Source organism: Chlorocebus sabaeus, chromosome 18, assembly GCF_047675955.1.
Source record: "Chlorocebus sabaeus isolate Y175 chromosome 18, mChlSab1.0.hap1, whole genome shotgun sequence".
In the NCBI taxonomy this organism is placed as follows: Eukaryota; Metazoa; Chordata; class Mammalia; order Primates; family Cercopithecidae; genus Chlorocebus; species Chlorocebus sabaeus.
In genome coordinates this window covers 61,771,085-61,785,395 of record NC_132921.1, presented here as the reverse complement: position 1 = coordinate 61,785,395, position 14,311 = coordinate 61,771,085, and the positions used below count along the sequence as shown (strand labels likewise).

At 41.4% G+C, this 14,311-nt stretch overlaps 1 protein-coding gene and 1 pseudogene across 2 annotated transcripts in view; both read right to left on the bottom strand.

The window, feature by feature from the left end:
• ROCK1 (Rho associated coiled-coil containing protein kinase 1) overlaps window positions 1–1,564 on the bottom strand; it is a 154,635-nt gene extending 153,071 nt beyond the window's left edge. The window contains exon 1 of one of the 2 annotated variants that reach the window (XM_007974485.3): window positions 531–1,564. In XM_007974485.3, the coding sequence (XP_007972676.3) occupies window positions 531–623 (93 nt within the window). In that variant the 5' untranslated portion in view covers window positions 624–1,564. The remainder of the gene's footprint in view (window positions 1–530) is intronic. The other variant, XM_007974486.3, reaches the window with a different exon arrangement.
• Window positions 1,565–10,383: 8,819 nt separating this feature from the next.
• Window positions 10,384–10,483, bottom strand: LOC119618653 (U6 spliceosomal RNA; annotated as a pseudogene).
• Between the last annotated feature and the right edge of the window lie 3,828 nt (window positions 10,484–14,311).

The following is a 14,311-nucleotide window of genomic DNA, read 5'->3' as shown; positions in this document are numbered from 1 at the left end:
CAAATCACCTATGAAATTTTGGCTCAAAAATCACTTGCTCAATATCAATTATCCGTTGTCACTTTCAAGGCTAAAAACTAAACGCCTAGGAGCTAAATCGCAAAAAAACAAACAAACAAACAAAAAAAAACAAGCAAAGTTGTCTTTTCAATTTAACTGTCAAACTGATCAAAAAGATTAATATTACTACGATCGCCATTCAACAAACTACATACGTTGCAGTAACTCTGACGTAATAACTTTTTATAGGATGCCTGCAATAGCAGTTTGTAAGTATCTTTCGGGTACTCATGAACTGAGTCAGAATTAAAAGTTCAGAGAGTAGTTAGTACAGAGCCAGTCAAATGGCAAATAGGACCACGCCATGAGATGTTAATGGTACTCCAAGATTCTTCAGGAAACAGAAATCTAGCGTTTTCCAAGACGATTATGCACACCTGAGACTTTCTTTTGCAGCGAACCAGAGTAATGCAAGAGGAAGGAAAGACATGCAAAACCCCAGACGAGCAAAAGAGAACAGCGCTACTCACCAGCAAACAATCCGAATTCACTTCCGATTTGGGATCCCGCAGCAGGTTGTCGATTTTTTCAAATCGAGTCTCAAAACTGTCCCCAGTCGACATGTTGCTGCTGCTGTGACAATGCCCTCGTACCAGCACCAGCAGCGGAAAGCAATTTCAACCAACTTCCTCCGCGGTGGGTTCGCAGCCGCGGGGCGGAGGAGCCGGAACCTCAGGGTCACCAGGTGCGCCCGGTTCCCCCTTCTTCCCCTCACTGAGGGGACCTCCGCTCTCCAGACCCCGGGCCGGGTGCAACAGCGACCCACAGCCGCTCGGACGCCCAAAGTCGCATCCCACCCGGCAGCCCCTCACGACAGCCGACAGCGCCGTCGCCACCAGCCTCGTCGCTCCGGCGAGGTGCTTCAGCCTAGCGGGCCCCGGCCGCCGTCGCCATGGAGGGGTCCCCGTCCCGAGATGGGCAGGAGCGGGGAGAGAAAGAGAAGCAGGGTGGAGACTCCCTCGGGGCAACAAGGGAGGGAGAAGAGGAAAGGCGAAAGCGAAGGGCGGGTGAGGAGCTGTGCCAGCTGCGGCCGCCGCTCGGGCCACGGGCCGGGCCCGTCCGCTCAGAGGCGCTGTAGACGGTCTAGCCCCGCGTCCCCGGCTCTACTCGGCCCGGCCCGACGCACCGATCAGTCTCGGCCACGAGCTGGTCCCCGCGGGACAGCCTCACTCTCCCATTTTGTCCCGTCGCTGCTGGGGCTGCTGCTACGGTGTCCGGTGGGGCAGGGCGAGGTCGATGCCCGATGGAGACTTAGCAGAGGAAAGGCAGGAGAGCGGGCGAAGAGGAAGACGATAGTTGGGTCCCGGCGGCTGCTGATGGGGGAGCTCCTGGGAGGGGCTGCGGTCCCAGCTGGGGAAAGGGCGAGTCGCGGCGGCGAATGCCTGGGGGGTGGGGCGAGGGGGGCCGAGAGGGACTAATATGTCCGCCTTCCTGTTCAAACAAACGGAGACCGCCGGCGCAGACTGCGCATGCGGGGCGCGGACGCTCGGAAGGGGAACCAGCCGGGACCCCGCGCGCGCGCGCGCACGCTGTCGCCTCCGCAGGGCGGGGCGGGGCGGTGAGGTGGGCGGGGCCTTGGGGGCAGGCGGGCGGAGAAGGCTGACCGCCGGGAGGAGCAGACGTGGGGTAAGCAGCTGCCGGTAGGGTCCTAGCCTTGGCCGGCTCTGAGGAGCCTTGCAGGGCTCTGGAGCCGCCTTGGAGGTCCGGACAGAGGCGGAGCTCTGGCTGCTTCTGGTCGCCGTCCCGGCAGATGCCCCAGCTCTGTTTCCTCTGGGTTGTAGCAAGTCCAGAGACTTCTGACGAGGAGATTTGTTCTCCTTGTTACTGTTAGGATGGGGTGATACGTTCTTCTTTAGGCAGGAAGCCTTTTCGTGGGCAGGTACCAGCATTTAGTGGCGTTTGGTTTTCGGTGGCGTTTGGTTTTCGGTGGTACTCCGTGGATAGCCCTCTGGAGCCCTAGCCTTGAACCCATTTACAATTCACTGGGAAAGTTTCGAAGCGCTCAACCCTCCCACGCCAGGCGTGTGTCAGGGAAGCCATAAAATATTGACTCCGGAAGATACAGTCAATAGAAGTCAAGCTCAATTTAATTTTTTTAATGGAAAATAATCTCGTAGAAAAAAATCAGTATTTTTAAGTCATTCGTATTAGTTCTCTTACTTCATTAACACCCCCACTGTAGTTCTCTCCTGGACGTGTAATGCTGTCGTTTCAATGTCAAAACATTCAGTGAAACGTAAGTGTGATTTTTATCAGAACTGACATAGGACATGAGAATAATAGGCATTTCTAATAGTTCGTTGCTTCACTGACTGTGATGTGAGGAAAGGTGAAAGATTTGTCACTCACCCCGCTGATAAAGTTATGTTCTTCACTGGTTTCAGCAGGAAATCTACCTTAATGTATTTCTAATCAAACTTTATTTTTGCTCAGAAATCAAATTAAGGATCACTAGAAATAGAAAATGTGGATCTTTTACCCCATGATGGAAAATGCTACAGATGCACCAAAAAGCATCGGGGTAAAAAGCATCGTACAGCATCTGAACAGTCCACCAACCTTACGATGTGAGTCAGAGGTTAGGAAAATCTTATGTGGTTTGAAAAAAAGATCTATTTCTATTTTTAATTTATTAAATACAAGAAATATTTAGATGTAAAATCCACTGTATATATCAAGATAGGACGTTCTTGGTTTATACAAAAATCATAGCAAAGACAACTAGACAAACCAGGTATTTCATTAAATGCCTTTGCAGTGACTTTTCTTGGCTCCAGCATTTTAAGTCATGTGAATTAGATTTATTTTTAAGCGTAGGGCTTAAAATAAATCTAGCAGTTGCCCTAAAATAAATTTCCTAAACCCTGCTTGTCTTTTTTTTTATTATTATTATTACCATTTTTAGGTATTAGAAATTTTGTTCTCAGAGAACGGTGAACATTATGTTGCTTTCCATTTAGACACATACGAAGAAATACAGGTAGTTAAGACAATACATGAGTGACACTGATAAATATAAGTGGAAGTGATAACCAACCTGGCAGAACTACTAGAAATATATGTGGAGTCCATATAGCTTACTTACCCACAAGGCTCTTCTGATGATTGTAACACATCACTAGTTATCTTCTGCCATAAGATAGATGGACTCTGAATTAACTTTTTTTTTTTTCCTCCGAGGCGGAGTTTTGCTCTTGTCGCCCAGGCGGGAGTGCAGTGACGCCGTCTGGGCTCACTGCAACCTCCGCCTCCCGGTTTCAAGCGATTCTCCCGCCTCAGCCTCGGTTTCAAGCGATTCTCCCGCCTCAGCCTCGGGAGTAGCTGGGATTACAGGCACGCGCCACCACGCCCAGCTAATTTTTGGTGTTTTGTTTTGTACTGAGATGGAGTTTCACTCTTGTTGCTCAGGCTGGTGTGCAGTGTCGCGATCTCGGCTCGCCGCAACCTCCACCTCCTGGGTTCAAGTGATTCTCCTGCCTCCCGAATAGCCGGGATTACAGGCATGCGCCACCGCCCCCTGCTAATTTTGTATTTTTAGTAGAGATGGGGTTTCTCCGTGTTGGTCAGGCTGGCCTCGAACTCCCGACTCAGGTGATCCACCCACCTTGGCCTCCGGAAGTGCTGGGATTACAGGCATGAGCCACTGCGCCGGCCTATTTTTGTATTTTCAGTAGAAACGGGGTTTCACCATGTTGGTCAGGCTGGTCTCGAACTCCTGACCTCGTGATCCACCCTCCTCGACCTCCCAAAGTGCTGGGACTGCAGGCGTGAGCCACCGCGCCCGGCCAACTTTTTTAAATAAAGAGATCCTCAGCTATAATAGGGTGGAATCATATGATATTAAAAATTCCCTTCCGTTAGCCGAGTGTGGTGGCAGGCACCTGTTAATCCCAGCTTCTCTGGAGGCTGAGGCAGGAGAATTGCTTGAACCCTGGAGGCGGAGGTTGCAGTGAGCCGAGATGGCGCCATTGCACTCCAGCCTGGGTGACAGAGCGAGACTCTGTCTCAAAATAAATAAATAAATAAAAACAAAATAAAGTTCCCTTACAACCTTAAAATTTTATCGTCTAATTGTGACTAATCTCTTCCAAAGTATTGTGGATATTTGAGATCACCCTTAAAATATAAATTATGGACCGGGCACGGTGGCTCACACCTGTAGTCCCAGCACTTTGGGAGCCTGAGACGGGCGTATCGCAAAGTCAGGAGATCGAGACCATCTGTCTAACATGGTGAAACCCTGTCTCTACTAAAAATACAAGAAATTAGCTGGGCGTGGTGGCGGGCCCCTGTAGTCCCAGCTACTCGGGAGGCTGAGGCAGGAGAATGGCGTGAACCCAGGAGGCGGAACTTGCAGTGAGCCGAGATGGCACCACTGCACTCCAGCCTGGGCGATAGAGCGAGACTCCATCTCAAAAAAAAAAAGTAAAGTATGTTAAAATCCTACATGTAAGGGCAAAATACTGATGCCATGTATAAATATAATAATAATATAACAAACATATTGAGTGCTCACCATGTGCCAGGTACTACTCCACACACTTTATACATGATATATTTAAAACTATGCCACAGATGGGGAAACTGAGGTGCAGAGAGATATGTTGTTAATACTTGCTCAGACCCTGATTGGAACAGAGACAATCTAACTGCAGAACCCCCCATTCATAACTACTGACTATGTTTACACTATCCAGTCCTAATACAGTGACAAGTATTTAACAATTGGATTATTTACATTGGCACAGATTTAAATGATTCCATGTAAATGAGGGAGTTACAGAATTTGCAATGTCATCAGTCTGATTACAGTCCCTAGATAAAGATGTGAAATGATTTTAGCAGGTTGAATGAAAAGGGTCTTGAAGGGTGGGTGCGGTGGCTCACACCTCTAATACCAGCACTTTTGGAGGCCGAGGCAGGCAGATTACTTGAGCTCAAGAATTGGAGACCAGCCTGGGCAACATGATGAAATCCTACCTCTACAAAAGAATACAAAAATTAACCAGGCATGGTGGCACCTGTAGTCCCAGCTACCCAGGGGACTGAAGTGGGAGAATTGCTTGAGCCTGGAAGGCAGAGGTTGTAGTGAGCTGAGATCATGTCACTGACTTCAGCCTGGGCAATGGAACCAGACCCTGTCTCAAAAAATTTTTTAAAAAATGTTTTTAAAGGCCTTGAAAATGTTCAGTAACACTGAATTGACTAGGTTTTCCCAAACACTGGGTCCAGGAACCAGTGGCAGTCCTTGGTGGGATTTTCATGACTTGCAGCAAAATAAGAACAATAAAGATATATAGTAAGTTTTCATAAAGTAACCAGTTTCATACTGAAGGCTGTCCTTCAATATGAAATTCTGTTACTTTTTTAAAAAGTAAACATACTTTCCTTTAAGAAGCAAGAGTAATAGTAGATGGTACATTTTTTAATGTTCTTAATTGGCAATTAAAAAATTACGAAGTTGGCCAAGCATGGTGGCTCATACCTGTAACCCTAGCTCTTTGGGAAGCCAAGGCAGGAGGATCGCTTGAGCTCAGGAGTTGCAGACCAGACTGGGCAGCATGGCGAAATCCCCGTGTCTACAAAAAAAATCTAAAAATTAACCAGGCATGGCGGTACGTGTCTATAGTCCCAGCTACTTGGGAGGCTGAGGCAGGAGGATCACTTCAGCCCAGAAGTTCAAGGCTGCAGTGAGGTAGGACCAAGCGCCACTGCACTCCAGCCTGGGTGACATAGCAAGACCCTGTTTCTAAAAAAGAAAAAAATAATTATAAAAAGAAATTTACAAAGTTGAGAACTCTCTGTAAATATATAGACTAAACTAGTTATATCTTAATTTTTCTGAATTTTGGAATTCATGCATCTGGAAACATTTAGTGTACATGAGAGTCATGCTAGAACCTAATGAAGAGACTGCAGTGCTGAAAGAATTTGAATGAGGCATATTTGGGAGAGATCACGGAAACATCAGAAAGATTTGGGTGTAGACTTCTATATAGTAAAAGACAATTAAGCTGAGCATTCCTTTGCTTTTGGTCATTTGGTAGGAAATAGGCTTGGTATCTTGTTCGTGAATTTCTCTAATAAACATTGATGTGTTAGCTAGCCTCCAAAGATGGCCCCCAGTGAACTACGTCTCCAATATTGACACCCTTGTGGCATTCCTTCCCACATTGAATCTGGGCTGGGGTCTTGTGACCTGCTTTAACCAATACAGTGCAGCAAAAGTAGCACTGTGCCAGCAGGAGGCCTAAGCTCTGAGGGTGCCTGGCAGCTAACAGTTTTATGCTCTGAGAAGTCAGACTAAACTGAGATCACCATGGCGTGAGGAGACCCAAGCTAAGTAACCGCATAAACAGATCACATGGAAGACAACCAAGGAATCCTACAGACCTTGAGAACAGAGACCCCAGACTATGGCCCATTCCAGCAGCCCCCAAGCTTTGGTGGCACATAGAATAAGAAACAAGCTGATCCCTCCAAGCCCTCTGCCCATACTGCAGAATCATGGGCAAATAATAAAATGGTTGGTACTTTGAGACACTAGGTTTTGGCATAGTTTTACAGCAATACAAGACAAAACAGTTGAATTTCAGAAAAGAATTAATCATAAGTAAATATATAGAGAGATATATGTTGGGAATGCCTTTTATACTTCTTTATATTACCCACTATAAAAGGAAGCTGCCCACAGTAGACCCTTGGTAAACGAATGACAGACTAACTCATGTTAATCTTCACTTCAGTGGAAACTCTGTCCAAAAGAAATGTAAAAGCTTTTTAAACAAATTAAAGAATGATTTCAGGTGTTTTAAGTTATTACAAAATTATCATATTCTTATATAAATACATTCTACCTATGTTTTTCTATTTCCTCAATTTAGAAGGTAATCATGTTTATTCTATTTCAAAAACATACCAAAAATGCAGGTACAATCACACATCAATTTTAATTCAGTGCTATAAATTGCATGTTATTTCAAAAATGCATACCACACACGTGTTAACAATGTGATGTGGCTAAGTTTCTATAGAAACTTTAGCTAACATTTCCAAGAAAGTATGATACTTATTATGTTTAATATAACTTTCCAAAGGGCACTACCTTTTTTTTTTCATATGGAGTAACTTCACTTGATACTGAACAACCTTAGTAAACAGAAATTGAAAAAAATTAAGTTAATTTATGTTTGAACAGGTTGGTTTTATATGATTAATATTTACCCATAAGTAGTTTATCTGTATATATTTTCCCAGATTTGAAAAGCGAATCAAGAGAGTATGTTCCTTTACCTAAGAGTACTCCTTTTGAGATCAGTCAAGCTTTTCTTTCCATGGGACATTCAGGCATGGGAGTAAATGTATTTTGACATTTTTAGATCTACTATGGCCTTGATGCTGCACAGAGTTGGGGATGCAGGTATCTATCAAGATAGGAAGGAAAAGTGTAGGGCAAGCTGTGAGCACAGGGTACCCTTAAGGCTTCTCCTGACTCACCCTGGAATGCCTTCCTCTAACATCTGTTTTTTATTTCTTAGAAGCTGCTATTCCATTCAACTGCAAAAATACTTGCACTGACCCTAGAAACAGAATGAAGAAATAGAGGAAAATGGATTTTTGTAAAACAATTACTTCCCTGCTTTATGGCATTGCCATTTTGGAACCCTACTGTTACACTCACAATCCTGAGCATGCAAATGGCTGATATTACAATTTATTCTAAGAGTGGGGGCTGTTATGTTTGTGGAATTTCTGAGATAGTTGGTATGTGGCCATAATAAGAGAAGGAAGCCCAGATCAAGGAGATACACATAGCTGGTTACATACTCTTTCTCATTTTTTTGGTAACAGCTTCCTATCCAAATTTCCCCCTCCCACCCAGCACCACTCCACTGAGTTCCAAGACCAAGTTTACTTTCTGTCCTGTCGCTTTTTAGGTTCTTACATCTTCCTCTTTAAGGTTCCTAAACTGGTGAATTGCCTTTTTTTGGCAGTGACGGGCTCGTCACTCAGTATCTACTTCTCTTTTTTATTTGTCATAACTTTTATCACTCATCTCAGTCCCAACTTTCAGACTTCCATACCAAACACTTGGAAACAGAAAAATGTTTCTGACATTTCACTGTTTTCCCCTCCCTTCTGTCATTAAAATACCTCCTGAAATGTAACCTCCTCCCTAAAAATCTCTCTAACTGGAAGAGAGACACTGATTCCTTATGCCCACCCATATTTATATAAATGTTACCCTTACACTCTCTATGTTCTTTGTTAATAGCCATGATAACTCATATACTTTACCCCTTTTTATTTGCAGTGTAAATACTCTGCTAGTTGAATTTATACGTTTGTTTTTGTTTATGTGTTCTTGTCTTTGCTGCTTCATACATTCCCTAGGGCATAGGCTAGGACTTTAAAAGCAATACTCATGTTTTTCTTTTCATTGTAAAAATAGTTCATGCTTATTTTTAAAATTTTGGAAAATATGGAAAAGTAAGCAGAGAACAAAAATCACCCATATTCCCACCACCCAATTACCATCACTGTTGATGTTTTTGTAGTTTCCCTTTTCATCTTTTTTCTCCCTCTGCAATTGTTTGTTCATTTTATATGCTATAGGATAATTATTGTATACTTTTTTACAGCAGACAGTCTTATATATACTCTAATTGTAACTTTTCAAGCCTGCATAATACTCCATTCTAGAAATTTACCATAGTCTGCTTAACCATTACTCTGTTCATCTATAAATAATGCTACTGTAAACATCTTTGTACGTAAAGTTGGGTTTGTTTTTTTTTTGTAAATAATTTTATTTCTTCCTTGATGATTTAGAGGGACTATCTTCAAACTAGTACAAATATTTCATACATAATACCTGGTCATTTTCTAAGCAATTGAGTAATTTGTTGCACAATAAGCTACCTCACATATTTCAGCAAGAAATACATTAAATTTGAATAGTGAAGACATTACATAATGAATTAGGGCACAATTAAAATTTGCTTTAAATATTTCTTTCGGGGAGAGGACACCACACTTCTACTCAATGAAGAGAAACATTTTTACAGTCCAGAGGTCTTTTTTTTTTTTGAACACCTATTATACCATGAATTCATAGGGAATAGGTTCCAGCAGCTCAGGCTGCTTCCCCTTGGTTCTCACACAGTATGCTTCTCTGGGTAGAGGAGGCTCGCACTTCCGCTGAACCGGCGTACCTTTCTCTTTGGCTTCTTTATCTGACCATTTTCCTTCAAGCGTTTGAGGAAGCTATCTCGGCTCTTGGAGTGCTTAATGTGCTCCCTACGCACATTAATTCTCTTGGCAAGAATCTTGCCCTTAACTTGTTTGTTAACACAATGCCAACAGCATGCTGGGGAACATTGTAGACTCAGTTTTGCCAAGGTAACACCTGTGGGACATTCGTTTTTGGACAGTACCTATTCCCTTGATGTCTACACTATCACCTTTCTTATAGATTCGTATATACATGGCCAAAGGAACAACTCCATGTTTTCTAAAAGGCCTAGAGAACATATGTTGGGTTCTCCTCCTCTTTCGCTTTGTGTTCCTCATTTTGGCGAATTACTGGAAAATGGCGGTTCCGGCCAAAAGAAAGGGAGTGTTTTTTTGTTTGTTTAATTTGGTAATACAAGTTTACACTCCCACTATTAACAGTTGCATGCCTTTTTATTTATTTATTTTTATTATTATTTTTTTTAATTTTTTTTTTTGAGACGGAGTCTCACTCTGTTGCCCAGGCTGGAGTGCAGTGGCCGATCTCTGCTCACCGCAACCTCCACCTCCCGAGTCAAAGTGATTCTAGTGCCTCCGCCTCCCGAGTAGCTGGGACTACCGGCGCACCACCACGCCCGGCTAATTTTTTGTGTTTTTAGTAGAGACAGGGTTTCACCACGTTGGCCAGGCTAGCCTCAAACTCCTTAGCTCAGGTGATACGCCTGCCTCAGCATCCCAAAGTGCTGGGATTACAGGTGTGAGCCACTGCGCCCAGCCTGTGCATCTTTTTATTATTTTTTTCCTCAGCACTGGGTGTGTTACTATTTACATCTGAGCTCATTGTTGTATTGATTTGCATATCATTGATTATTATGAAATTGGATATGTGTTCCCTATGTTTGCCAATTAGTTGTTTTTGGTTTTGTTTTTTTTTTTCATTAATTTACATTCTGTGCCTATTCATCAATTGACTCTTAGAATTTTTCTTATTGATTTGTATGAATATAAATAAAATACTAACCTTTATCTTATTAATTGCACATTTTAACCAGTGTTTTTATTTTTAAATTCTGAGTGTATTTTTGACAACCAAAATGTTTACTTTTTTAAACAATTTGTGTCATTCTTGCACAGCAGCCATGCTAATCTCTGTATTGTTCAATTATAGTATATGTGCCCAAGCGAGCAGTTCTTTTGCTATTTTTATGTTTAGAAAGTCCTTCCACTTTCCGGCCGGGCGCAAAGGCTCACGCCTGTAATCCCAGCACTTTGGGAGTCCGAGGCAGGCGGATCACCTGAGGTCGGGAGTTTGAGACCAGCCTGACTAACATGGTGAACCCCGTCTCTACTAAAAATACAAAAAATTAACCGGGCGCGGTGGCACATGCCTGTAGTCCCAGCTACTCGGGAGGCTGGGGCAGGAGAATCGCTTGAACCCGGGAGGCGGAGCTTGCAGTGAGGCGATATTGCCGCCCCTGCACTCCGGCCTGGCAACAGAGCAAGACTGCGTCTCAAAAAAAAGAAAAAGAAAAAAAAAAAATCCTTCCACTTTCCAAAGTCCTTCCACTTTCCAAATGCTTAATATATTTGTATTTCTATTTACTTTTGTCCCCCCACTCTCCCACTATGGCTTGGTTTTCCAAATTTTGTTTTTCTTTATAAGTGAATATATTTTGATGTATTGAATAGGGTGAGAATCTGTTGTACTTTTTAAAATTGCTAAACAATTCTATTAACACCATCTATTAAATAAGCTTGTCTTAATGATTCATTATACTTTCATTAACAAGGATGAATTATGTGTAACTATATTCCTGCTCTCTTCTATTTCATTGTAAATATATTTATTCTACTAGTGTAGTAATATAACTATAGTCACATGGTGTGTTTGGATAGCCCAGAAAATCTAGTCTTCTTCTTTAAAAAGTTATTTTAACTTGTTATTCTTACAAACGATTTTTAGAATAACTTTTCAAGTTCTTCCTCACTATACCCCCATTCCACTGCCATTTTAACTGAAAATATTTTAAACTATAATTTAATTTGAAAAAAAAATGTTTATGCTATTCCATCTTCCCAATCAATAATTGGTAACTTTTATTCAAAAAAATTATATTTATTTCAGACAGGGTCTCACTCTGTCACCCAGGCTGTAGTGCGGTGGTACAATCACTGTTCACCACGGCTTTGACCTCCTGGGCTCCAGTGATCCTCCTCCTTCAGCCTCCTGAGTAGCTAGGACCACGTGTGCCTGCCACCATGCCCAGCTAATTTTTGTATTCTTTTGTAGAGACAGAATTTTGTCTATTACTCAGGCTGGTCTCAAATTCCTGGGCTGAAGCGATCTGCCTGCCTCAATTTCCCGAAGTGCTAGGATTACAGGCATGAGCCACCACACCCAGCCCAAAAATGTTTAAAAATATTTATTAACAAAATGTTATAGATGTTATCACCTGGGCCACACAGATTTTTCGCTGAGATTATTTCTGGATATTCTAAAAATTTTGTTGTCATTCTGAATAGGACTTTTGTTTTGATTATTTCATGATTATTGATTATGATATATTTAGCATCTCTTACCCAGCCATTTTATTGACCTTATTGTGTCTATAAAATTTTCTCATTTTGAAATTTTTAAAGATTTATTGGTAACTACCATATTTTAATGTAAAACAATATCAATTATAAGATATATAATTATTTTACATACCACCAAAGGAAAGGACACTAACAAGCTATCATTTTTGAGATGTATCTCAATTTCAGAGAGTCTAAAAGGTGAAAAAGAAAATCTTAAATTTGACAAAATATCATGTGTGTCTAAATAATGTTTAGACATTTGGTTTGGTTTCTTTCTTACCAGTAATCATGCCTCACATCTATTTTAGGTCTCAGTTCTTTAACTATAGCAGTAGAGATAGACAACAGATATCCTTGTCTTTTGTCAGTTTTTCTTAGAAACAACTCATATTTAAGCACATGTTAAGTTTTGATTTAAAATAAATACTCGCTATCATGTTAAGACAGTGTCTATTCACTGATATATGGACATCAGTTAAATACTAACATCATATCTACTACAACATATGATTTTATTTACTTAACGTTTTTCTTCAACTGTGTAATTTTTTTAGATTTAAATTCCACTAAAAAGGAAGCTTTACACCATTATAGAAGATGGAAAAACACAATCATTTTCTATAAATGGAAGGCAACCATAAAAATAAATAAAATAACACAAAACAATGTTGTAACATTCTATTACTGTTCCTTGCTTAAGGCTCTGAGCTTGGTTGAGTGCCGTGGCTCATGCCTGTAATCCCAGCACGTTGGGAGACCCCGGCAGGCAGATCACTTGAGGCCAGGAGTTTGAGACCAGCCTGGGCAACATGACAAAACCCCATCTCTACAAAAAATATAAAAAATTAGCCAGGCATGGTGGCAAGCATCTGTAGCCCCGCTACTTAGGAGGCTGAGGTGGGAGGATCACCTAAGCCTGGGAAGTCAAGACTGCAGTGAGCCATGGTTGCACCACTCACCACTGCACTTGAGCCTGAGCAACAGAGTGAGACCCTGTCTCAAAAAAAAAAAAAAAAAAAAAAAAAAAAAAAAAAGGCACTGAGCCTAATGCCAACTGCTCAGTGGGGGGGAAAAGGACATTAGGAAGTGTTAGGAAAGTGTTAAAAATATATGCTAGTGTACCAAACTCAAACTTTCTTCTGGCAGTAATTAGACTACAAAGATAATTGACATAGAATAATGTTATCACTACAGTTAAAACTATGCTGAGTCCCATCTAAAATTATCTATCCAATTTGCTTTTAAAGCTTTGTTAGGAATTTGTTTAATATTTTATCAATTGCTTTTTTGGTATATGTTGACATTATTGTATAGCTAATGATTGACATATGTATCATATAAAGAAAGTTCCAGGCCAGGCACAGTGGTTCACGCCTGTAATTCCAGCATTTTGGGGGGCTGAGGCTGGCCAATCACCTGAGGCCAGGAGTTTGACACCAGCCTGGCCAACATGATGAAACTCTGTCTCTACCAAAAATACAAAAATTGTGGTGGTGGTATGTGGTGATATGTGCCTGTAATCCCAGCTACTTGGGAGGCTGAGGTAGGAGAATTGTTTGAACCTGGGAGGCAGAGGTTGCAGTGAGCCAAGATTGCACCACTGCACTCCGGCCTAGGCGACAGACTGAGACTCCATCTCAAAAGGAAAAAAAGAAAAAAAGAAAGAAAGTTTCCAATATTATGTTACAAGGGTAATATTATGTTACCCTCGTAGTTCTAGAGATAAATACACACACATTCATCCCAATATACTGCTACTTTTGAATGGTTTATTTAGGATTTTCCTATTTATAACTGTATCACCAAGGTTTTAGGTATTTTGATGTGGTTATTGCAGGAAACAGAAACCAACTTAAGCCAATTTAAGCAACAGCAGAAAGTACAACTGGGCACCATGAGGTACTAAAACCAGGACATGCGAAGCTCCAATGAACCAAGCATGTTCTTCGTCTTTTCAAGCCTAAATGGTTTTCATCTTTTCAAATACGTCTACTTTATTATTTTCCCCATGTCCTTAAAACCAACTTTTTCTACTTTTCTCTACATGTAAACCAAATACAACAACTTCAACATCATACACATACAGTGAATTTAACAGAGATCAAGGGTGTCTCTTGTTCCAATCCATATTCTGAAAATTTTATACTATCCTTATTCAAACAATTAGTATATGTATATTATCACACAAATTTAAAAGATACAATAGGGTATACAATGAAAAGTATTATTATAATTCTTCCTCCACTAATTGTATAATTTTTTAGACTTAAAAACTTTATACCATGATGGAAGATGAAAAAACATCATTTTTCATAAATAGAAGGCAACCATAAAAATAAATAAAGCCTCCATAAGCCACTTAGTTCCTTTCACAAAAGGAAATGGCTATTCAGTTTCTTTTATTCTTCCCATAGGTACACAATCAACCATAAAAATA